The sequence below is a fragment of the Manacus vitellinus genome, unplaced genomic scaffold (genome assembly GCF_001715985.3).
Source record: "Manacus vitellinus isolate BGI_N305 unplaced genomic scaffold, ASM171598v3 scaffold_30_pilon, whole genome shotgun sequence".
NCBI lineage: Eukaryota > Metazoa > Chordata > Aves > Passeriformes > Pipridae > Manacus > Manacus vitellinus.
In genome coordinates this window covers 719,890-745,399 of record NW_021940291.1, presented here as the reverse complement: position 1 = coordinate 745,399, position 25,510 = coordinate 719,890, and the positions used below count along the sequence as shown (strand labels likewise).

At 39.3% G+C, this 25,510-nt stretch overlaps 1 protein-coding gene across 1 annotated transcript in view; it reads left to right on the top strand.

Annotated features, from left to right (window-relative positions):
- The first annotated feature begins 3,959 nt into the window (after nt 1–3,959).
- Nucleotides 3,960–25,510, top strand: part of MOB2 (MOB kinase activator 2) — a 90,315-nt gene continuing 68,764 nt past the window's right edge. Inside the window, exon 1 of the mRNA XM_018076084.2 lies at nt 3,960–4,269. Coding sequence (XP_017931573.1) covers nt 4,220–4,269 — 50 coding nt within the window. The 5' untranslated portion in view covers nt 3,960–4,219. The remainder of the gene's footprint in view (nt 4,270–25,510) is intronic.

Below are 25,510 nucleotides of genomic sequence, written 5' to 3'. Positions count from 1 at the left end.
AAATGACATGAAGTTCTTGACTAAAATCAATTACAACAGAATGTTCTTAATTTGATATCTTTGCAAATTGTACTTTATTTTGTGTGACTCACTGAAGATGACTAATTTTGTTCACCCTAAAGTTACCTAGCTGTTCAGAGTACATTCCTTGTGACTCAGTTCATGCTTAAAATTTCTGATTTTGTGCACTTTTCCACAGTAATATTTGTGCTTCCAGGATGTAAGAGGCCATGTGTTAATACACTTGTTACAGGACCAAGCATGCTGTGCTCAGGCACAGTGCTTTAGAGGTCTCCAGAGTATTGTGAAATGCAGCCATGTAGGTTTATCAGGAGCAGCTGGTTTTGTTCTGTGGATGGATCCATTTGGGGGGAGGGGGGAGTGTGCTGGTGGCTTTTAGAGATTAGCTGGTGACAGTTTTGCTTGGGAAGTGTACCAAGTTTTAGCAGAGCTACTGTAAGAGAGATAGGAGCTGGAAAGGGACAGTGAAAAAAACACAAGCTCTACTAATCTTTTTGTGTCAGAAGAAGCCTTCAGGATTTGGTTATCTGCATGTGGGTCTAATTGCAGCCTTGATTAGAGGAGTGTGTAATACTTCCTACTGAAATAAAGATCTGGCTGAGCTGTTGGACACACAAGGCCTAGATGAGGCATCAGAGCAGCTGTGTCCTTGTGCAGGCGAGAGGGAGGCTGTCCGGTTTATTGGATCTTGTCAGATCATGGCAGTGCATGCTTCTTAAATCCCTCGGGGTAGGGAGGGAGTGTCGAAGCAGGGGTGGCTTATTTTAGGTAAACAGATTTAGACAGCGTTCCATTTTCTTGTTCCTTTCCCACTGAGAAATGCGGGAACATCTCATGGAAGGGTAACCTTTGGTCTTCAAAATGTTCTCGTCCAGCCTTGTGGTGTTTTGTGGGCAGGAGCTGCGTGGCAGGTACGAGCTGGGCAGGGGGCCTGCAGCAGCTCAGTTAGTTTTGGTGCCTTTTGTTTAACTTCAGAAAGTGGTGGATGAGTGTTTGCTTTTAATGCTATTCCTACTCTCCTGCTTCTCCTCTCATTCTTTTTCCTAAGCTTATATTGATTCAGCATTGACAGTAAGCATTTGCTGAACTTACTACTTCCTTTTGTATTAAAGTGTAACCGTGATTTTTTCATAGTGAAAGAGCAGTGGAAGATTTTTGTGATTAATTCTTGGCTGTTGGAACTTCATGTATTTGGAGGAACTGAGAGGGGTTTTGTAGCATCTTCAGCATTCTTGCAGTCTGTAATAAAGTTCTTGCTATGCTCAGGTCTTCTACCTATTTTTAATATATGAAGCAAATGCTTACTTAGCTCTCCATCTGAACAGAAGGGACTTGAGAATAATGCCTTTCAAACAAGTACCATATTCTGATTGATTATCCTTATCTTGGGCGGGACAGCCTTGCTCCTGCATGTCAGAGTGTAGTTCTGTACCATCTCTTGCTGTGCTTAGAGAACTTCTGGGTATTACACTGGAATGGATTCTTCTTTCTCAGAGAAGAAGGTCCCTTGTCTTTTGCAGCTTAGGACCAGCAGATATAGTACCAACTGATTTGAGAAGTGGGAGAATGATAGATATATTTTGGAATTGTAAATTAGACATAAGAGACAAGTCAGTAAATAAAATCTCTTCAAAGGAAAACATGCAACATTTGAATTGCAGAGGAGGCATAGAACAGCTGTGCTGTACATGAGTAAGAAGTTGTTCCGTGTATGTGAGTGCATGTGAGAGTATGGCTGTGAGTCAACTTGGTGTCCAGAGTTATACAACTGGAGGTCTTAATCTTGTATTGTAAGCTTTTAAGTAGCATTTTTCACTCCCTCAGAGCAGAGTCATATGAAAAGGCTGATTTAGGCTGTGGTGCCACTGAGGAAAAGGAGGATGGGATTTTCCTGAATCAGTTCTGCCACTACCAGAGTATTGCTGCTTGGTTAGTTTGTCATCTTTAGGAGACTGAGAGATGCTGCACCAACAATTTGTGTCTGCACTCAGTGAGTGGGGGACAAGAACTCTGTGAGATGAGGAAGAGAGTTAATGGGGCCAGAAAGATACAAACATACCTTTTCATGTTGATAATAACAAACTGATTGTAATTTTAGAAAACAGTAAGGAATATGGTACATATGGCTGAATAGTCCCAGATCTAAACACAAAACTTAGAAGTTTTGGAAGTAGAAGATCACTAAATGAAGAGGCTGATAGCACTTGGGTGATTCTTTAACAAAAAACTTCATTGAAAAATTTGAAAGAAATATTTTGAACAAGTGATGTGTGTGGATTGAGCACTTAGGAGAGAGATGCTACATCCAGCTCTCACCTGTTTTCTAAAATCAAGGCTTATAAAGTCCTGTAGTTTCATTGTAAACTCGAAATTTTTTTTTCCCCTCTTCACTGTAGCGCTTTAGTCAGTGTAATTGGGAACATTTTACAATAGTAATGAACTTGGCAAGAGACGAGCCCTTTGCCTGCTGCCAGAGTAAAGCAAATAAACAAATAAGGAAAACAAAAGAAGATCCCTCCCTGTCCCCTCTGCGGGTTGCAGGAGCGGCTGGCACCGCTGGCTATGCTGGCGGAAGGGTGGAATGTCCTGCCGTGCATTCCACGCAGATGGCCTGGACCCCAGCCACCCCAGCAGAGCAGAAAATACCATGCTTTCAGCCTTGCCACTTGTGATTTAATTGGAACTGAAGCAAACTTTAAAAAATAGTACATCGTCAATTAGAACTGTTTTTCTGTGCTTCCAAAAATTACACAAGACTTCGCTCAGGAGAAGCTGAATTCTTCCATCATACAAACATTACTAGGATCTTCATCTTAAGGATAATATCTTTTCTTTTTGGGGTACCTTGCCACTAAGAAAGTCCCAGTATCTCCATCTGAACAGAGCACAGTCATCACCTGAAGACAGTAATTTTTCTGTATTCCCCGCTTCTGGTTCTCAGCAAAATATTGGCCTTCTGCTTTCAAAAATGGTGGCATAATGCTTCCCGTGTTGCAAATACTACTACTGTTGTTCAGAAGCATTTGAGACTGCTGGTTGTATATATATGTGTATATATATATATATATAGTTGTGATGATCAATACTGACTCCTGATAAAACAAAAGCAAATACACCTTGTAGTACTCTTGCAGAAACTTGTGCTCTCAGGCTCTGAACTGGGTTCTGAGTATTTTATATATTAAGACTGACTGCAAAAGAAATGTGCTGGTTCTTGCAAGACCAGGTACTCATCTGAGTTTATCTTGCAGTTTGTCTGTAGCACTGGCTACCATAACAGCTTACCACTAATCACATCTGCAGGTAGCATGAGAGAGGAATGGTGCTCTTTTCCTGTAGCTTACCTATTGTTTGGTCAGTCACCATTAAGGAAGCAAAAGACTATAACCTTAACTAAAGGATGCAATAATGATGCTTTGTAGTTATTTATCAGGCAAAATCTGACACCATTAGGGAAGTAGAACACCCTATTCTTAATTGAAGGATGTGATAACGAAGCTTTGTAGCTGTTTAGTAGGCAAAATCTGTGATTAGTGTCACGTATTGTTTTAGAATGCGGAGAAGGAATAGCTAATGTTTGTGGGATGAAATAATTTTAGAACATGGAAAACTATTTTACTTAATTCTACAGTGAAGTCTTTGCACTGTGGAGCACAGGCTGGGTGGTTCAGTGCTTCCTGATGTTTGGTAAGAAATCGTTCGTCACAACTGATAGAAGTAAAAAAGCTGGAGTATGGTTTCCACTAAGCATTTAATGATGGGGAGGACAGTGCTGTTTAGAAAACTTAAGTCCAAGTGGTCTGTTTACACAAAATATTTCAAGAATGCTATGCAAATCCGTATATTAGAATAACAAAGCAGAGATCAGATTGTCTCCTTGAGGCCAATGGCAGTTGAAGGCCAGTGCCACCTCACAGCCATCGACAGCCTTGTGAAACCCGGAAGCACCCAGTGTGCAGGTACCTGCCATCTGCATGTCCCCACCACAGGAGTGCAGAGGGAAGGGCGAAACTCCAGTATTCTTGGGCTTGCAAGTTTGCACTGTGGCCTGCTGTGTGAATTCATGGGGATTATGCAGCTGTGAAAGAACACAACTGCAAACTGGAGGTATTTCCTTGTGATGAGAACAGCCAGCAGCTGTTGGATGAGTGTCTTTTGTTGGCCTACCAGAGTTTGAGCCAAGTTTGAGTATTGCAAGATGGACTTTTTCAAAAAGTTTGTGTTGCACCGGAGCATTTTTATGTGCAGGTGAGTGCATGGCAGTTACCTCTGCATTATTTTCACGCTGAAGATGAAAATGCAGCAAAGAACTCCAAAACCAGCAGTGCATTGTAAGATTTGGTGTATTGCTTTTTCAGGGTTTATACTTCAACCTACAGCTCTTAAATTCCTGCTTATAGCGTTTTACAGACCTTCACAAGATGGTTGTACAGATCAGTTTGCTTCACTTTTCCACGAACATGGTTTAATGGTACACATTCCATGCTAATGTTGGCATTTCTAATTTACTATGAAATGTTTTTCCCTCAGTTTAACATTGCTTTCAAATACAAACAAGAGGACAAATTACTTGCAGTACCAGATAAACATGTACTTGGCTGTCTGATGAAAAACTGTCTTTCATTTTTTTTAATCTGTGTATATTTCATAATGTCTGTTGTTCTAAAATGTCCAAAAACAATTACCAAAAACAAATCAATGCTGGATGATAATTATAAAAGAAATGTACTGCCCGGAGCCGCTTATTCGAATATCGCCTTCCTGCTAACTACAATTAGAGAGAAAGGATTACATTAGCCACTCCAAAAGGACAGCAATCCCTGTTGTAACAAGCCATGTAGCTTTTCCCACTGTTCTCAGCATCCCTTGGCCTGCTGAGTCAAGCTCGAGAGAGAAACTTGAGAGTACACTGTACGTTGTGTTGTGAATTGCTATTTCTTTGTTAGCCAGAGTTCTTCACCAGGATTTATAATTGTGATGCTGTGGATTCTGTTAACTAATTAATTTTAGGTTCTGTTTAGTTTAGCAGTTCTTCTCGATGATGAAACAGTTTTCCTTGCCTGAGTTACTTGGAGGAACATCTGTGCACCTACTCTACCAAGGCCTTCCAGGAGGAGATATTCTCTGAGCTCCCTTTTTTGGGCAGGACGGGATGGTTGTGGACACAGTAGCAGACAGCTCCAAGTGGGGGTGGCACCCACTGAGCAGGTGAAGCTGCTGCTGCCACTTGTGCAAGCTTCATCCAGCAGGCCATGGAAGACCAGTGCCAGGGGTGCTGTCTGATTACTTAAGGGTTATCCTCAAGGAATAGAGGTTTTTCAGCTCTTTGTGTGTCAATTTAGCAATGTATTTCTCAGCACTGGAAAATCCCTGAACTTTCCTTTTAAGGGTAAAATAAATAGAGCAACGTACTATCCATAAACACGAATGTACCAACATGCAGTGCTGCAGTTACTACGAAAGAAGAGCAAATGTATGAGGGCACATGATATCCCATTTAGTTAAGGACTGGGAAGTGTTTGTGCACAAGTACCACATGTATTTGAGACAACTTAGGCTGATCCAAAATATGCCCCAGTTTTAAAAAATGTCTTGCATAATAAAGTTTACTAGTTCTTTTTTTTTTTGCAAACTGATGGTCTAAGTTCTTGAAATAACTTGTTCATGTGAATAAATGAAAGAGGGAGTATTTCACAACAGCATTTCCATCAGGGCTTTCTTATACGTGTAAAATGAGAAGTAACAAAATAACCTCAAATATGAAAGTGCAGGTTGCCTCTTTAAACCCTGTTCTTAAATAACTGAGAATAGAAAAAAAAGGAAATAGTTCATATTCAAAACATATGCAGTCTCCACAGTAATTTCTGAAGCTGCTAAATCCTCAGATCAAGAAATGAGAAGGTGAGATGTAGAGTAATATTGCTAAAAGAGAAGGATTCCGTGCTTTTCACTGCTGCTAATGTATGCTCTTCCAGCCCCCCCATCCCCAGTGACTCCTTGGTTGCCTTTAGGTATTGTAATGCACCAGGACCAGTACTATGAAAGAGAAATGGAGAACACTGTTGGTGCCAGAGCACTCTCTGACTGCAAGTGACTGGGGATTTGCAGAGTAGGAAACGATGCGGACCAGAACCCCAGCAATCTGTTGTTGTGGAAATACTGACTAAGAAAAAGTAATAAAGTATTTTATAGAATATTGGATGGTATATAACTACTTTGTTCAGCATAACAAAAAAACCCAAACAAACAAAAAAACAACAAACACCTGGTGTTCCTGGAAGTTGTTGAATTCATGGTTATAGAGCCCGAATCAGGTGTAAAGCAGGCATCGCATAGGTGGCAGAAAATACAGTCTGCATTTGGTTATGATGAACTTGTTCCATAACCTATCACACAGACATGAAGGTGAAAAGTTATGTAGCTCTCCACCTTCACTGAGTTCTCGAAGAACCATTTCTGATGAGGATGATAAAATATCTCTAAACTTGCTCCTTGCAATGAAGTCCCCTTGTATTTCCAGATTGGGTAAGGGAGAGAATTCTGCTGTGTCCGTATTGTTATAAATATTTGCTAGGAGAATTTACTAAGAAATGCTGGTGAACATGGAATGAAATACTTTTCTTAGAAATTAAGCTGCTCTTGATGTGACTAACTGGATTTCAAGTTTTCTTGCTATCATTACAGAGGGCTTGTTTAGGACTCTAACAGAGCTGGATTTTTATTTTTAATTTGGCCATTAGCATGCCAGGTGACTTCAGATACATCTCTCCAGCTCCTTTGTCTTTCACTTCCCATTTTTAAAATGGTAACTTTCAGATAACTCACAGAAATCAGATGATAAAATTAATTTTTGAAAACTCACATATGGTTATATCCTTGAGATATTTAGTCTGCGTCTTATTAAGCTGGTAAGAAGACTGAAACATTGGTAAATATGATAAATATCTAGATAGGCTGAGGGACAAATGTAATTTTTTGTTTATTTTTTTCTTCAGGATGACTTTTGTATCAACAGAGGCTTTGGTACCAGAAGATGCAGCACACCTTGAATGTTAGGGAAGTGTTGCTACTGGTAGCTGCAGACTGTAGTTGAATTTCAGTGTGTCTTCCCTCCCCAGTGCAAGATTGGACTACATTGGTTACAGTTTGTTTTCACTTGGTCAGTATGGACAATAGTTATCTACATGAGCTTTGCTCTCACTTGTTGATTTTGGAGGAACTTTGTGGGTGTTGGTTCTACAGAGATTATTAGCACAGCACCTAAGGGATGGCTGATAACCTACATTTACTGTTGTAGCAGCACTGCCCTAGGCCTGAAGAAGGAACAGTAGTCAGGAAAATAACTTAGTTTTCATCTGCTAGAAAGAATCTTGCAAATCACATTAAAAATATGTTTAAAATATTTTTTTTTAATTCTGTGTACATTTCACACTCTTCAGTCTAACAGAGAATTTTTTGCTTGGGTAATAGCCTAATTTGCAGGAACAGCATTGTGCAGAGTGGTGACGAATCCTGGAACTCTAGATTCCAGCTAAATGAAAAAATTAACAGCAAACCATTTGAAGAAACAAACTTGACATTTCTGTACCATACGGATGTATTTATGTGGGTTTCTGAAGAATTGTATTTTATAAATGGAATATTTTCCCTGAAATAGCAAAAATGACTTCTTCTTTTTCCTAAACAACACTGTCAAAAATGCTTATATTTTGATTAACTGGATAATAAGAAATAACTGTACTATTGTAGCCCATAAAATAAGTGATAGTGAGAATGGTGTTTTGAAACATAATGATTTCAATTCAGCTTGGCTTGTTTATATATTTTAAAAAGTAAACAAGAGTTGGCAATAAAGCTACTGTTGTATTTTGTTTCTAAGTTATCTGTGAAACACTATCAGGAATTTAAGATACAGCTGGCATTACAATAAGCAGAATGAGTTCTGGCAGCATTTACAGTTGAGAGCTCTAAACAGTATTTTGAGTACTTGACTTTTCAGGGTTGATAAATCTCCTTGCACTACATTTTCAAGGGAGCCTCTGAAAAAGGCAGTGATGCAGCAGGTTTGTCAGAGAGGCATCCTGGTACATCCTGAGGTTTTTTTGCTTAGGGTATCTCCAGACCTGAGTCAGAGGGAAGGAAATGTGACACTCAGGTCCTGTGGCTTCAGCTTAGATTTCCATCTACTTTGTTGCTCAGGTCTTGAGTTTCTTATTGTTGCTTTACTGTGGTAACATGATAACAAATGGACACATTTTTCACTAATAATTTTTCCATAGTGGTTGAGATGGCTTGTCTGAGAAGACAAGAAACTATTTAAAATTAATTTGGCACTTGTGTTTAGTTGTGGTCGGAAAACATAGTACCCTGATTTTCATTAAAAGCCTTCTTACCTTCACTCTCAACTTTTAAATCTGCAATGCATTTGCCTGTTAGATAATACATGATTTAAATGTGTTGTTCATGACTGAGCATTTTCAAGGATGATTTCCCTCTGCTGTGGACTACTGCATCTTCACAAACAGTTTTTGCAGTCTCCAAGAAGATAATTATTTGAAAAATTCCAGTATTTAAAGAAGTGATTTGGGACTGAACATTATTTAAGAGGAAGGCCACCACTAATATTAAGGATCTGAAATATTAATTCATCTCTTCCTGACCTGTAGATGAACTAGGCTTCAGTTTTTTTATTTAAAGCCGTCTTTCTGCTGTCAAGTAAGAATGCCACTTGAAGCACAGGGTGCTTCTCATCAGACTGTGAGATTCACATTCTGTTGGAGAACCAAGACCTCTGTGAGGGGGAAACTCTTCTCTCACTGCTGTGCTGTGTTTAAGCTGCTGCCCTAAACTGACAGCAGTGCAGGGAGCTTCTTAAGCTTAGCAAGTTATAAATGGTATTCATAACGACCTTGGGAGGTGGGTATTGTGTGTCCCAGGCATACAGAGAGGAGAGATGGAGGGTGTTGTGCTTTGGGTCTCTTACTGGCATATTTCCCAAGGAATGTTGTGCCTCAAGCAAATCAAGAAGATACATGTTTACATGAGGGATGATGCTGCTTCTATCGCAAGTATAATTCTGGAAGTGTAATGAGAATGAGAGGAAGTGGAGGACTTCCTGCATTAGTTTTTGTGGCTGTGTGAAGGGGCTGACTAAATTGCAGCTCTGTTGCATAACTGAAAAAAGTTACGTTAGGCTCAGATAAGTCTCTTGAGATGTGAACTAATATACCTCTTTGTGCTGCGTGAATCATGGTCAGATTTTTATTAACCTGGAAGTCAGAACAACAGTGATAATGACTGAATATGCTACTTGTCTCTGTATTTTACCTCAAGTCAATTACTTTCCCACGAAATGCATTAGTGCTAGAATATGTCTTTAAAATACAATTCACGCCATTGGGAAAAACTTCCACAGTAAACTGAGTATTTAGCATGTAAGTAAAGGGGCTCTGTAAGTTGGGAGAAAGAAAACAGTCATGGTGGACCTTTAATATAGTGGTGATATATCCCTCTCATAGGTCTCTAGGCAAGAGAGGGAGAAAACCTAAATGGGAAGGGGTTAGTTTTATTGGGGAAAAAGCTCAGGATGTATGTGGTGTGCTGGAGGGAAGATGGTTTCTTAAATTCCTTTCTGAAACTTCCAGACTAATTTTAACTAATTACTAGATTTTGGGTTGTGCTTAATGATGTGCCAAATAAGACTACATGATAAATGATTGTATTTGACTCCTGCACTATGGATTTACAAAGCAAATTGATGAAATGTTACTGAATGTATTTTATTTATTGTCATTTTGGTGATGGCTATTAAAATGTTAATCATGTTTATTTGTTCAATATTTTTTATAGTATCTTTACAATGGCTTTAGTGAGTGTTTTTTCTATTTATTCAATGTTAGTTTCTTTTTCAACTTTTAATTTTACATGTATGATATTTTTTTTTTAAACTAACATCTAGGACCTTGATGAACTTTACTGTAGGGTTGAAGGGTGATTTTGAGGCCAGTATGTGAGACATTTAGTTAAGGTGCAAGGAGAAGTGAAGACAATTTCTCTTCTGCCTTTGACCTCTGTGCTTTTGTGGGGGTGTGGCTTTGTACACTGTACATGATACATAGAAGTGCTTTGGAAAGTGCCTGTTTTGAAAAGTGGTTTTTTCATATCTGTGGATGAGAAGGATTAGTGTGCTGGTCAGCTGGTCAGTGAGAGAGCTTTCCGAAAAGAGTACGGCGTGCCAGATTTAATTAGCTCAACCTTGCTGGCTGACACTGAGGTTTTTTGGGTGGTTGTAACGATCACTCAAATAATTTCCAGAATCAAATATACTTTAGCCATGGGGGGAAGCGGGGGGAACCATAGGTGAAAATAGCTTGTTGTATCTGGGTATTTTTTATCAGAGAAAAGAACACTTTCTGAAAATCAACTTGATTTTCCTGTCATTGTGCTCTACTGCAGGTGTGTATATCCTGTATTAAACCAGGCAAACTAGAACAGTCCTGGTTCCCAGCAACCCAAAGGGTGTGTGTTTGCCTTTGATAACTGCAGTGTGTTTAAAATCACATATTTGAAGGTAACTGAGGAGTCCTGTATTTTCAGTGCAGAATAAGATGGATTACGTCATCTGTTAAGGATATAATGCTGACGTTGCCAATTAGCTCGACACAAAAGGTTTTATGATGAGATACTGATCTTGTGGTTCAGGTTACTGTAGAAAAAACGGAACTCTCTAAAGCAGAGACTAAAGACAAGAATGGCACTCACAGTATGAAAGCTGGTCCATTATGTAACATTAGGATGAAAAGCAGCAAGGAGAAGCTGAATTTCCAGAGTGCAGGTGCTTCCCTGTGTGCAATGCTGTACATAATGCAGGAAATAATATAAATGTGCATTTAGAAGAAAGACTGAACATTGTTTTTCACATTCATTACAGGCCACATATGTTTACCTTTTTTGTGTGTGTTGATGTCTTTCTCAACAGTTTTACTCAGAGAATAAAAACATGGTTTTACTTTTCTTTAAAAGGAAACTAAGTTTGCTGTCAGCTCTTCTTTGTCTGCCTTTAGTTATTTTATCAATATAGGTGTGAAAGTACAAAACATGAACTAGTCTACCTGTTCAACTGCATGTGCTATAAATCTTCTCTAGCATCGGACAAGGACAACATTCCAGAGTATGTTGGTCTCCTCAAGCTTTATAAAAAAGATCTCAAAGGTCAGAGCAAGCATGCTAATTAAAAACAAAAATGTTTTCTTTATGTATGTTCTTATATCATAAATTAAGAAATACCCTTTGTTACTTTTATTATAATTTCTGTGTATTGCATGATTATTACTTTCCCAGGAAGTGACTGAAACTCCCAGTTAGTATTTTGTCCAGATCCTTTTATTTAGGAAGCTTGTTCCGATTGACTATTTTAAATTGTAGTCATCAAGTGTTGTCACAGTATTACAAAGAAGGGCTCAGGTTTTTTGACTATTTTAAATTGTAGTCATCAAGTTTTGTCACAGTATTACAAACAAGGGCTCAGGTTTTTTAGCTGCTTACCCTCCTTTGCTGGAATGGTATGGTCTTCCTCCTTTTTTTGTAGTTGAGAGCTGCAGACACCATAAGCATAACTGTACTTGGCATGAAACCTCAGGCCAGGAATATCAGTCAGGTACTGGCAACAGAATTATTTGAAGTCTTTGGTTACTAAAGATATAAAAATAATGTAACACATAGAAAGACTTGTCAATAAGTCTTATGTAATCTGTCCTTGCAGACCACACTTCTAAGTTGACTTCCTTTCAAACGTGCAGAACAGGCCTACATGGATTAAAGGTCATGGTACGTGCATTGCTGTCAGAGGGCATCATGATGGCAAATTGATGCATTTTGTTCCATGCCCTCACCCTTTATGGGTTGTAATTTCTGTGAAAGGTGAAGATGAATAAACTTGTCTCATTTTATTATTGTGAGGTGAAACAGGCGTGAATTTCTCATGGTTCTGAGCTTTCTGCCCAGTTCTTGTACTCTGGGTGAATTATCTGCCTAGAACACTCTTCCTGTAATCACACCATTTGCATGTAGTTCTCTAACACAGCTGGGCAGTCTGAGTCCAGGCTTATTTTTTATGAAGTTTTACTGTTTTAACTATTCACAATGGAGAGGATGTGCTGAAAAGTGCATTTGGAATATGCTTCTGTGGACAGACAGGTCTGTCCTGGGGTTCATTGAAGGGATCTTTGGAATGTAATGAATTTTTACTCTGTAGGATGATAAATCTAACTGAAGTTGTGGATTAAAAAAAAATTATATGCGAGTTCCTGTTGGCCCTTTGATGCAATGGATGCTTTTCTCATGCTTGCAGATTTGAGTGGTTCAGCAGGCACAGTATCTCCCCACCAAAGAAACTAAGCCTGTGGCAGGTGAAGTAAGAGAATGATAAAGCACAGTGGTCTGCCAAGCAGAAATGGCAAAGTGATGTGGCAGCACTGGGGCTTTCAGAGAGATAATCGAGCTGTGACGCTTTTGATTTCTATGGAAGAAATTGCTAGAAACATGATATAGTTTTATCTCAACAAGACTGACTTGGACTAGGCTAGGTGTGTTGTTGCTTCTACTGTTGCAGGAAGAATTTGACTGCATCTCTTTTTTTGAAGTGTATATATAGCCTTTCCTCAAAAAACCCCAAACCTACAACCAGTTTACAAAAGGTGCATCTTCTCTCAGCTTCAGTGTGTTCCTTCAGTTGTGTGGTGATGAGGTTACATGAGTTAAACTGTGTCTGTCTACTCCTGAATGCAGTGACTAGTGCTCCAAGTAAACTAATCCAAACCACTGTGTCCGAGATGTGTGCAGAAGTGTAGCTGAAGCACTGTAGGGGGCAAAGGAGATTATTCAGTAAAAAATGATAGTTTGAGTAACCTTTTTAATAGGTTCATATGGGGGCCAGAGTGAGAACAGTGGCTTTGAAACTTTTATGTAGGTGTCAATTTTAGACTAAGCTTTGATTTCATGAAAAGTAATAGCCAAAGTATAATTTACACAAAGGATTTTCACATGCCAGTGACAACAGATACTTTTTCTTTGAAATGCCATTTTTTTAAGGTCTTCAACATTGTTAATACACAAACAGGTTTTTAGCCTTCTGTCCTTTTATTATTAGCAATTTTGGCTCTGCTCCATGAACTAAAAAAGTTCAAATACACTTCTGCATTTTGGAATAAAGACTGTGTGAGTGAATTCTTTGTTTGTTTTTTTACATAAAGACTTGATAGTTTTATCTAAAAGACTACAGTGGGTAAAGGTGAAGTAAATTGTTTCAGGTTATGTGCTCGAGTATATTTAAGCTCTTCTGTTGGTTTTAAAATCTATTAATAAATTAAATGTTTTGTTCTGCTGTATCTGTGCTCTTTTTCTGGTAACAACCATCAACAGTGAAAATTACAGAGGACTTCATGGAGGCTGTGAACATTTTTCATGCTGTAAAAGGCTGCTTTTTTTTTTTTTTTAACTAAAGGAGGCAAACAGGATATTAACTGAACAACCTAGGGTGTGTTATTTTATTTAAAAGAGAGAGCCTATTCTCCACAGAAGCTTTGTGTAAAGTGACAGGTCATTCAGAGTTGGAGCTCAGAGAACAGGAAGAATAAAATATTGAGTGTAATTTAAAACAAGCACCTCTTTTTAACATACAGATTCGAAGGGTACCATGCGGCAACAGGTCAGACAATCTTCCCCTTGTCAGCTGAGTAATCGCTTTTTATTTTTTTCCGATATGATCATTGCTGAGAAATGAAACTGAGACCGGCCTGTGGGTTGCGGTGAGTGACATGACGGTCCTGCCTTTCCGGGGCAGGGGACTGAGCAGGCAGCGGGCTCCCTCTGCAGCTCTGGGGAGGTGCTCTGTGCTGAGCTCGGGTGTTCTGCATGATTTAGAGAGGATGGAGTCAGCCTCCAGCTATGGGCGCTTGTTTAAGTGCTTACAATGTCCTCACAGTGACTTTGAAAATCTTCTGGCAACAGCTGCCAGCGGGGGATGTGGGGCTGAGATCTGACTGGTCCAGCTCGTGCGTGTCAGAAAGGTGATTGTGCTTCTGAAGTGATGCACTTTCCTCTGTTTTGAGTGGCACGTTTACATTTTTTTTCTACATGTTCACGTACCGTGCATTCAACCAGTTTAAACTTTGTGCTCCTTAGTGTTCCAAGCAAACGTATCGTTCAGCCAAATTTTGTCTATGTTGCTAAAAGCACTGCACTTTCAGATTGGGTACAGTATTTCAGTCAGTATTCAGACTTTCAGAGTGTTATGAATGTCTACATCTCAGTGAAGCAACTGACTGAAAATAGAAACGTTGCAAGGTTAAATCAGAGAAAGTAAGGTGATTACTGTTAGTGATCAGTTATTAATTATGATAGTTTTATGAATTCCAAGTATCGAATGGACATGGATATGTGTTCTTTAAGTATCTTGGGTTTACTGTAGAAAAGAACATCTCACGACACTGTCGTATGACTGCTGTACTGTAAGTGTTCTTTTTTAATTTTTTTTTAATCTATTTCTTCTTACATTGCTAAAAACATGAACTGTGTCTGTAGTGCTTTAGTGCAGCAGCGTTTTGGTTTCTGGAGTCTATATGTGCTGGCATGGTGTTACATGTTCCAAGTATATAAACTTGGAAACATCTTTGTAGCCCTCGTGGGGAAGAAGCAACACAAAAAAACCACGGTAAGACCAAACCCTGGATATCATAAAGGCTTAAAGGGAAGCAGGAAAAACGAGGTACGTATGTGATGCAGAAGTTGCTGTTTTTCCCGTGCAGGCTCTTTCAGCAGAGGGCAGTACTGGCTCAGTTGGCTTTAATGTCCCCAGGCTGCACAGTCATAGACAGCAGTGTGTGGGGGCCAAGCTGATCTCAGTACTAGCTTTTAGGAATGGCTGAATGTGGACATTCAGTTGAGTGAGTTTGTAATAGGTGGCTGGAGGAGGATTGTGAATAGCTTTTGGAATACCTGTGTGAAATTACAGTCTATCTGGTATCACAAGATGAAGTTCTGTTAGTCACTTATCCATTCTTGATGGCAGAGTTGCTGTATTCCTTGGTTGTCTGCTCCTCATCCAGATGAATCTGTCTGTGATTCCCTGTTTTCCTGCTTACAAAGAGAGTAAGCCTAGTGCACAGGAACCACCAAATGAGATGAAAGCAATGTCTCCTCTGGACTACTGCATTTGCTATCAGCTGATTCAATGCAGGATAATTATTCCATTGCCACAAAATAAAACAGCTTTTCATAGGATCATTCAGGTCGGAAAAGACTTCCGAGATCAATGAATACAACCTTCGTCTGATGACCACCTTGTCAACTAAACCACAGCACTTAGTGCCACATCCAATCATTCCTTGAACACCTCCAGGGATGGTGACTCCGCTTCCCTGGGCAGCCCATTCCAATGCCTAACAGCCCTTTCCATGAAGAAATTCTTCCTAATGTCTCACCAGAACCCCTCCTGGTGCAGCTTGAGGCTGTTCTCTCATCCTGTCACCTGCTACCTGGGAGAAGAGGCCAACTCCCACCTGGCTGCAACCTTCTTTCAGGTGGTTTTAGAGAGCAGCAAGGTCACTCCTGAGCCTCCTTTTCTCCAGGCTAAAGATCCCCATATCCCTCATCCACTCCTCATAAGACTTAGCTCTCTAGCCCTTCACCAGCTTTGTTGCCCTTCCCTCCAACACCTCAATGTCTTTTTTGAAGTGAGGGGCCCAGAACTGGACACAGGACTCAAGGTGTGGCCATTTATTTTCATTTTATTGGTAATCTCCCACTACTTGTTTTTCTGCTGGGGTAGAATGCATTTAAGAGGTTATCTTACTGTGTGACTGATGACAAAGTGTCAATATCAAACATATCATTAATTGTAAGCTCGGTTTGAAGTCCTTTGCCCCTGGAGCCTATTGGAATATTCTAGGCATCTTCCACAAGGTGGAGCTTTAAGGCTCTGCTGCTGGAAATTTTTCCCTCTTGACTAGTAAGCAGAAGGATGAATGGAGTTTATGAAATCTCAGGAGTTTATGCAATCTCATAAAACAGGTATAAAATGACTGTTTCAATGCTTTTCAAGAAAGCAAGTAAGTTTCAGAAAAAGCAGCAGACTCGAGAGATATTTTGGACTCTTTAATATGTCTGAGTCACTGGAATTAATGTTGTGAAAGAGAAAAGGAAGGATTGGAAAAAATAGTTCTCATTACTTATTTATTATTTTGGTATTACTGTTTCTTTGCTTCCAAACTGACTTGAAAGGTAGGCAGAACTAGATAGAGAAAAGCATTATCAAAATACTTGCTAAGTCTTCATTTATTGGGAGGAGATTTTTTTTTTACTTTAAGCAGTCCTACCCTAAGAGAAGAGGAGGAAACTTTAGATAACAGCTATTGTGATAGATTTTAAAAAAGGCAGAAAACCTATTTCTTTCTTTTGTGCAGCTGTCTTTTCAAGTATGAGCTTTGTATGCCCTTTCTCTAGAGGAGTACCTTTTTCTGTTTTGCACTCTGCCTGCCAGAAGTTGCATCTTGCTGAATTCTGGAAAAACTCTACTGGTGTTTCAGGCTGTGTTTCAGTAATCAGTTATCTTGGGCTTCCCATGTTTCTTTGAGCATCTGAACTGTGTTTTACTCCATTGCCATCTTGTCGGAAATCCCCTGCTGGTAATTTTGTTGGAATGGAATTCATCATCTGCTCACTGCGCTGCTGCTGGTAAGACAATTTTATACATTAACTAGCACAGACATGTGTGGACATGAGCTGGTACTGTGCATACAGAAGCTGAGAAAGAGTTTAGCTGGAGAAGGGGAAGGAGAAGTGGATGGGGGGGGGTAACAGCAGAGAGGGAGAAACCAAAACCTCGAGTGTCTCTCTTGTCCAGCTTTCCTGCCTTGAACTAACCTTTTCTGGTAACAAATGTTAGTTATCTATTTTTGCCACATGTCTTTGTATGAAACAAACCTTAAGGACACGCAGTTTACTGAACACTTGTTACAAGTGCTCTTTCCCTCTTACCTGTCTTCTGTAAACTATGTTACTCTCAATGCGTTTAGACCAAGAGACTTTATTAGTACTTTCTACAGGGTCTGTCTTGTCGCTCTGTGCTTGACTTGAGTTGCAGTTGAAGTTGTGAAACATTTTTTCACAGTAAATTCTGTTGTTTATTTAATTCTTTGCAGGTGGTGTGTTAATATGCAAGAGATGAGAAATTGGTTATGATTTTTCATTCTGTAGTTCAGGAGTCTCCCTAGGTTAAGAACTGAGACCCTTAAGAACTTGAAACAGAAACTGCATGTCAGGAATCTACTTTCTCCCTTTCTAATGCTGTTAGAGCTCTATCTGATGGTCCTTTCCAGTTTTAGACACAGAAAATAGCATATGGCAAATGCAATAAAAACCAGATGTACTTTATGCCTAATTACAGTGAGTTAAGAGCCTCTATGGACAGAGTGACTGGAACTGATTTCTAGACTTTGTGTAGGCCGGTGGCTGAACTATTCTGTTACTCTTTTGCATCTTGCTGGATCTGCTGCAGACCCAAGTTTAAGCTTCAGTTTTCTGCAGATACTGTCGCAGTCTTGACATGTTAAGAACTGTCTAATTATTTTTTTCTCTTGGTTCCACTTCTTTTTTTTCTTTTTTTCAGGTGTCCTTGTCATTTAGTATGTTCATTTGACACTGGCTGAGCAGATATATTTGTTCGTATGGAGGATGTGAGGGGCCATTTGGACAATTTGAAGAAGAGCCCTACTCTGTAATATAACGTTGGGTTTGATTTCTGAGCCACAACCTCAGAACAGACATTTGACTTGTGAAAAAATTAAGTAACATGAGTAGGGTGATGGAGTGAGCTTGAAATCGTGACGTTTTGGGGTTTTTTTCCCCAGGTATTACTTGACATGTGGTTGTTTATGGGCAGGAATTCTTGCCCTTCTTTCCCACTGCTTCTCCCAGTGTAAATGTCCGGTTTCCAAGGATTCTAAGTATTCCACCCCTTCTCTTTCTTAGCAATAGCAGAAAATACCTTTCTTTTCTGAAAACAGCAGCAGTATTAATCGCTTAAAAATATTGTAGATGCAAGCTTTTGCATAATCCATAGTTTTGTAACAGTGAGTGGTTCTATAGCAATCAGTTCTAAACTCCAATGGCTGTCTGTGGAGTTGGATAAAGAATTACTCATTTTCTATTCATAGAAACAGTGATTTTGACGGGGTGTTTCAGCGTGAGTAGAGGTAATAAAGCCAAGGATGTTGAGGGTATATTTACTAGGGGTAAATACTCACTTTTTTATATTACATGAGCCAATGCCCTATTGACAAAAACATCCCAAGGAGACAGTTTAGAGACATTCCTCTGGTAATAGAATACAGTCAACTCAGAGCAAAGATTTTCTTATCACTTATTAGCCAAAAGCTTGTAGTTGCTTTATTTAAACAAACTTCGGTATGAAGATGTCAAAATAGCAGCCTAAACCAGATGCTTCCAGAGAATACACAAGGAAAAGGGGCTAAATGTGGCTTAACCATCCTTAGAGAATGGTATAGGCAGTTGGTGACTATTTAGTTGGATTCCCTTATGGTCCCTTTTCACTGTAAGTCCTATTTTCAGAATAGAATGGGAAAGAAATCCAGTGGAGCCATTTATTTAGTGTCAAATTAGTGTGAAAAATCCCTGTGCAGCTTACAAAGAGAGAAGGGAGATAAAATGAGTTTTTAGGATGATAGTGGAAAATGTCATTACTGGGAGGATGGATGCTATAATATAGTTGCCTGTGGCTTCAGCATCTGTTTTTTTCAACTTTACTAGTCCATAGGGTTGGTGTCCTATCTTCTGTATGATTATCTTGCATTATTTTCATGTTCCTGGTGGACCTAGATGCTCACAAAACTGAGAGATTAGCAATATGAACTTTATCCTTTTGTTCCTGCTCTTCTTGCACTCTTGTCCTGGGCTGTGATACAGTTGCTATTAGAGTTTTTTCTGCTGAGTTCCAAGATGCTGAGATTAAAGGAGAATGGTCATTGCACATTAAATGCTAGACTGATTGTAGCTTTAAAACCAGAATTGAAAACAGGTACGTGGAAGTAATGCTTAGATTCCAATACAGCAAACTCTTTTATTTCCTCCTATCTTGCCAAAAATAGTCAGTGCAAAATTATTTGTCTATTTACTTGCCCCTAAGGCTATTACAGCTTAGCTGTAACTATTGGACCAGGCATGTGCACTTCCCATCCTACTTTAAAAGCAACAACATCTAGAAATTCACAACTAAAGCAGTCATCATCTCCATTAATCATAATATGTGTTCATTCATATTTGTTATTTTGCTCCATGGGTGTATCCTGATAGATGATTGTCTTCCCAGGTGTCAGGGCAGTCACTGTTTGCTCTACTTTCCCTCAACTACCTGGACCTTCTTTGGGTATTTAAATTCTGGGGGTTTTTTTCTAGGTTTTCTTCAGAGCATGACTAGTTGTATGAGTTTTAAAAGGGTTATACTTTTTTTTTTTCATTTCACACACTCCTGTAAAGTTTTTCAGACAGCTGCTGGCCAGGGAGTCAACAAGGGAAAGGTTGGTATGAAAGCTCAGGCCAAGGGTGTAATCGGATGACATGGCTTCAGATGAGAGGCCAGATGTGTCATACCACACTTGCTGGATTTTGGTCTACTGTCTGTAAACCATCCTCACAATTCTCTGGCTTTCGTCTCAGTGTCTGGTTAATAAACCATTGACTTAAGAGAAACTGTCTTTCCAGAGGCAAGGGGTGAGAGTTTTGGATCATTAAGGGGATAGTTTACTGTGTCCTCTTATGTTGCATTGACTCTGTAGCTGATGGACTTAATTTTCTGTGATTTTAGTACCTGGTTCACTCCAGCTATGTCTGATGTAGCTCATATTAGGTAAGGTTTGTGGGACTATAACTGATTTCAGTTTTAAATATAATTTCTAGGTCAGATTTTAAGTTGATGTAGGTCATGTTCTAGTGGTAGCCAAACAATGATTATGGATGTATATATTGAATTTAAATAATTTCTGATGAAGCTGCACCTTTTTTCATCTGCTGAGAAACTAAAGAAGGGAAGAGAGAAAACAGGAACTTAAAACCAGTTCATCAGCTACAGCTATTACAGAGTAAATGACTGTAAATCACACAGTGGATATTTCATAAGAGCAGATAAATCTCAATTAGACAATCCTGAATGTTTGTGGGAGGCGCTATGGATATCATCATGTACTTAGTATATTATCCTAACAAGCAAATAGATCACACCCCTTAAATGAAAGGAGTTACTGAAAAGGATTTGAACAATTTTGAGGTTAGTTAGGAATTTTTATGCATATCTCTGAAAAGGGTTGTTTTCTAATAATGTACAAATACTAAGGAAGATAAAAACATACATGATAGAAATCTGGTCAGGCTATATCATGCGGCTTATTTATAGCATTTAGTTTTCAAACTTTCCTAGAAAGGAGTGGTGATTTTTTTTCTTCAAGATAGTTCTTGTATGATTCTTTTTGTTTTTGTCAAAGTGAAACTAAAGAAATCACCTCACAGGCAGTATTATGACATGTAAATGATGAAAGCAGCAGAAGGACATGGTCAACTTCCTTCTAAAATGAGTGGTAAACCTAAAAAACAAGAACTTGACTGAAAAAAAATGCCATCACCAGTGTGATAATGGCACTGCAGTGCTTCTAGATTGTGTTGCTTTTCCCACTGTCCTGGTTTTGACTGGGGAGAGAGTTAACTTTCTTCACAGTGGCTGGTATGGGGCTGTGGTTTTGGATTTGTGCTGAACACTGGGCTGATAATATAGAGATGTTTCTGTTATTGCTGAGCAGGGCTTACACAGAGCCAAGGCTGCTTCTTCATTTTGTATTGCCACACTGGCAAGGAAGTTGGGGGTACACAAGACATTGGGAGGAGACACAGCTGAGCCAGGGGGCCCAAACTGACCAAAGGGATATCCCACACCGTGTGACATGCTCAGGATGTAAAGCTGGGGGGGGGAGAAGGAGAAAGGGGGGGACGTTTGGAGTTAAGGTGTTTGTCTTTCCAAGTCACCATTAGGCGTGATGAGGCCCTGCTGTCCTGGAGATGGCTGAACACCTGTCTGCCCATGGGAAGCAGTGAAGGAATTCCTTGTTTTTCTTTGCTGGTGTGCACAGCTTTTGCTTTCGCTAATAAACTGTTGTTATCTCAACCCCTGAGTTTTCCGGCTTTTACCCTTCCAGTTCTCTCCCCAGTCCCACTGGTGGGGGAGTGAGCGAGTGGCTGTGTGATGCTTGGTTGCTGGCTGGGGTTAAACCACAACACCCACCAAGGAAGATGCATTTTTTTTAATTTACCTTCAAAAAGACAAAGATGCATTTTGCCTGATTTTTCCCACCACTTTCCTGATTGTTTCCTTTCAGGGGCTGAATTTTTAAGATCCTTTCTGAAATTGGGAAATTTTCTGTGCTGCTGTAGCTTCTCTGTAACTTCTCCCTTTCTACTCTAGTTGAGTTTCGCTGAAGTTCTGCAATTTGTTCTTTCCCTTGCAGTTCATTTCCTAAAGTAATCGTTCTAGCCAAGAACTGCATTACAGTCTTCCTGATAGCTCCAGTCTTTAAATGGGGAATTGGCTTTGCTTACTGCATTTGATTTTAGAATAGTTTATGCCTAAATATATTATACTCCGAAGCATGCAGCTTTATTTCAGTTTTAAACCCTCTTGGCTCTTGGAAGTATTATTTCATTATATATATAATAAATCAAGTAATGTCATTGCCTTTGATATTAATAGAGTTAAAGGAATCCTGAACAGATCTTACTAAACTTATGAAACTGTTCAGTGAAGCTTCAGTTGGAAACAAAGAGAAAAATTTAAATTTTTCTTTTTATTTTTATTTTGGTGAAATTTTTACTTTCTCAAATAAAAGATGTCAGTCATTCCCTCAAGCTTGTACATGAATGTATAGTGTTGGTGATGAAACTGTATTGGTCTTTGTGATTACAGAATAATCTGGTTCTGTTGTCTCAGAGATAAGGACTAGTGATCTGGGAGAGTCATAGTTTGAAAATAGTTCATTGTAGGGTGATGGTCCTTAGTGAAATCAAGTACATAAACTTGTGTTTGTCACATTTCAGAACATCTCCTGAAGATGACAGGGATCAACAGGACTCAAACCTATCACCTACCTTTTTATTTTGCATCTGCTTGTCAAAGTAGCATCTGCTTTGTTTGTAGTAAAACCTGAGGCTCTGGTTGTCTGTTAGAGCATTGCTTAAGATCCCTTTCCTTTGCCCTTTTATTGGCTTTCTGTAGGGAGTAGATTGTATAAAGCATGCCCCTGGAAAGCAGAGGCCATTAAAAGGTTTAAGACAAATTTGTCTGAAGACAAAGAAGGCATTGAGGAAAACTGTGGAGAGGGATTGAAGGGCTTTCCCAGCGCAACAGAGCCTTGTCTGTGCAGGACTCAGCCTGCCTCTAAGTTCCAGCGGGCTGCTGAGAAGCAGGCCAAGAAAAGACTCTCCAAGACCCTGTTCCCTTCATCTGTAGTCTGCCATCTGGACAGAGGATGGCTAGAGGGTTCCTGGAACGTATAGAAAGGAATCTTGAGGGCTGAAAATAAATGCCACTGGAGACAGGAAGCGTCTGAGACTAGGAGGGTTGGAGGAGGGGAGCTGCTCTGTGGGTCACAGTGCTGGTAAGGGTGAGGGGCAGATAAGGGGAGCTGCTGTGCTGTATTGGAAGGTGAACAGCCTTTCCTTAGAAGCCTAAGCACCCCTCCATTTACTGCTTGGCATATGTGAGGGCATCTTAGTTGTCTGTTACAGGAGTTCACCTGAGTGATTTGGATCTTTTTCCCTTGTACAAAGGGTCACTTAAATTTGTAGCTCTTGGCATATTAGAGATTTTGAAATCAGAAGGGTTTGTAGAAAGATAAAATTGTACCATCCAGTCTTAAATTTTATCTTGATTGTTGTCATGAAGCTGTGAGTTACTTCAGTGTGGTGTTTGGTGGGGTCTGTTGCAGTCAGGTGAGATGATGATATGACTGGGCTATGTTCCCCTGAATTATTTTTCTCATGTACTAAAGCCACTGAGCTAAGATATTTTATTCCTTTAGTGTGCTTTAATAAGTGTTGTAATAGAGAATAATATTCTGCCTTTCTGAGGATGGCACAGTCTTTCTATTCTTCTCAGAATGGAAATGTCAGCTAATCATATCACCCATCTTTTCTTCCTATGAGAGCCTGTTAAACCTCCAGAGAAACCTTAGAGTGAGAATTCTTTGCATCACCTATTGCGCATTTTAATGGTAACCAGCCAGATAACTGAAAATGGTTTTGCTTTGTGTGCTGGCCTGTGAGTATTAAGTTGAAACGAGGTAAATTTTCATTTCTCAAGATGTTTCAAAGAATGTGGTCGTGAAGCAGCTCCTTCCTATTACTGTGCTTTTCAATGCACACAATAAACATCTCTTCACAGATTTCAGGGCCATTATCCTCTAAAGGATGCTCTCAGAAGGCTCAGACTTTCTGGGGAAAGTTAGATGCTATGCATAACTGAATTATTTTCCTTCACTTAAGACTTCTGAAAAATAAAAAATGAAAATATCCTCAAATGTTTATTGTATATCCCATGTGAAAGTGGTGGTGTGTTTCTTATTACTGACCTTGGCAGTGGAATGTGCATTGTGTCAACACTCCCTGGCCTACTAGAGCCGAGCTGTAGCTAAAAGTCTTTTCTGGGTAAGAGAGGAGATTCCCAAAGCAGTTATTTTATCAGCTAAGTGTGTTGGCAGCTTTCTTGGTGAAATCACTGCAGGTAGTTTATTATTTGATTGAAAATTAATGGGGCAATTAGAGCATGAGACCTAAGAGTAGAATATGCAAGTTTGGAATGAAGATCATGTCAGTGAATTAACAGAAGTTTTCAAGTTCCTCACTGTACTTGTTCAGGAAATAAGCCTGTTAACCTGATGTTTTAACACACTTTGCTGGTAGGATTATGTAGCTGAAAAACCAACAGAAATCTTAGTCTAGAAATTCCAATTTACATATTGATTAATAACTCCAAATTTGAAAACCAGATGAATATTATAAACTTCTTGTAATGGAAAAAGTAGGTCCTTCCGCAGCAACATCCTTACTGCTATAAGACTTGTCTTATTTTTGTTTCTCTCTAAATTACTCAGTATATCATCACTTACAGTGTATCAGTAAGAACTGTAATTATTCCAGAGGCTCCACACACAGTTACCATTTGAATCTGTAATTAGGGAGGTGCAGGATATCTGTGCTCAGGTTATGTGTTTCTCCAGCTGCAGTATGTATTTCCAACTCCATAGCACAGAGTACAGCTGCATAGTGTTGCAAAGTGAAATACCAATTTATAGGTTTAAATGCATCTTTTTCTTGAGGGGAAAAAAATGAATACTGGATAATATGAACCGTCTGCCACCTCATTAATTTTCATATGATTGTTTAAAATAAAAAAAAATAAATCCAAAATCCTTATATGTTTTAGGATTGAATACTGGTAAACTGGATTCTTTGCTAAGTTTGAATGTGGCATGTTCTTTGCATTTGCAAACTTCCCCCCTATGTCCATAGTCCTTCCTTAGAGCAGCAGCTTGCCAGAAAAGGAATTTCAGTAGCTCGCCAGTGTTTACATGAGTCGTTGCTGATTCTTTGCTGAAAGTATTTTATGTTGTGCATATCTTGTGTTGTAAATGCCATGATTTTAGGTTTCTGTGGGACACTTCTGCAGCAGTAACTTCAGGTATTTCTTGGATTCTGGCATATGTAATTGTAGCATAGTGCAGTATAGCAACATGGATAGGGCAGATCTTTCTTTAGGTGTGAGGAAAGAGCAGACAAGTGATTTAGTGTAATTTTTTTGGAGCCAGGCTCAAAAGAAAAAAAAATTAAAAAACCTGTCTTCTTCAGAAGCTTGTTGAGTTCATGGCAGGTTTTTTTACACCTTTCTGTCACCAAAAAAAAAAAAAAAAAAAAAAGAAGACCATTTAAATTGACTCTTTGTCTATAGAGAAGGACAAAACATAGCTTAAAGATTGACAAATAATTGTTTCTAATATGCTTAGTCAAAACTTACTACAGTCATTTTTCCTCTTAAAGCACTTGCTGTTGCACTTGGGTGGGGTTTGTCAAATTTGTCATAGAATTTTTGGAGAGCACGATGATGGAATTTTGTTAAAATTCCTGCAGGTGAAAGGTGGGATTTTATGTAAAAAGATTCATGCAAACACACACACATATTCAGTACAGCACATTATTGCTTTACGGTGACCCATAGTATGAACTGTCTTTTGGTTGTCATGGAACCTGCAGAAGGGAGCCAACTGGGTTTTGCCTGAGTACACCAAAACGTGTGCAGTGGGAGTGAAAGCGAAGGAAAAGATGGCCTTGGCAGTAAGATTGATTCTGTGTGTGTGGACTTGAAATTATTTTGGTTAAT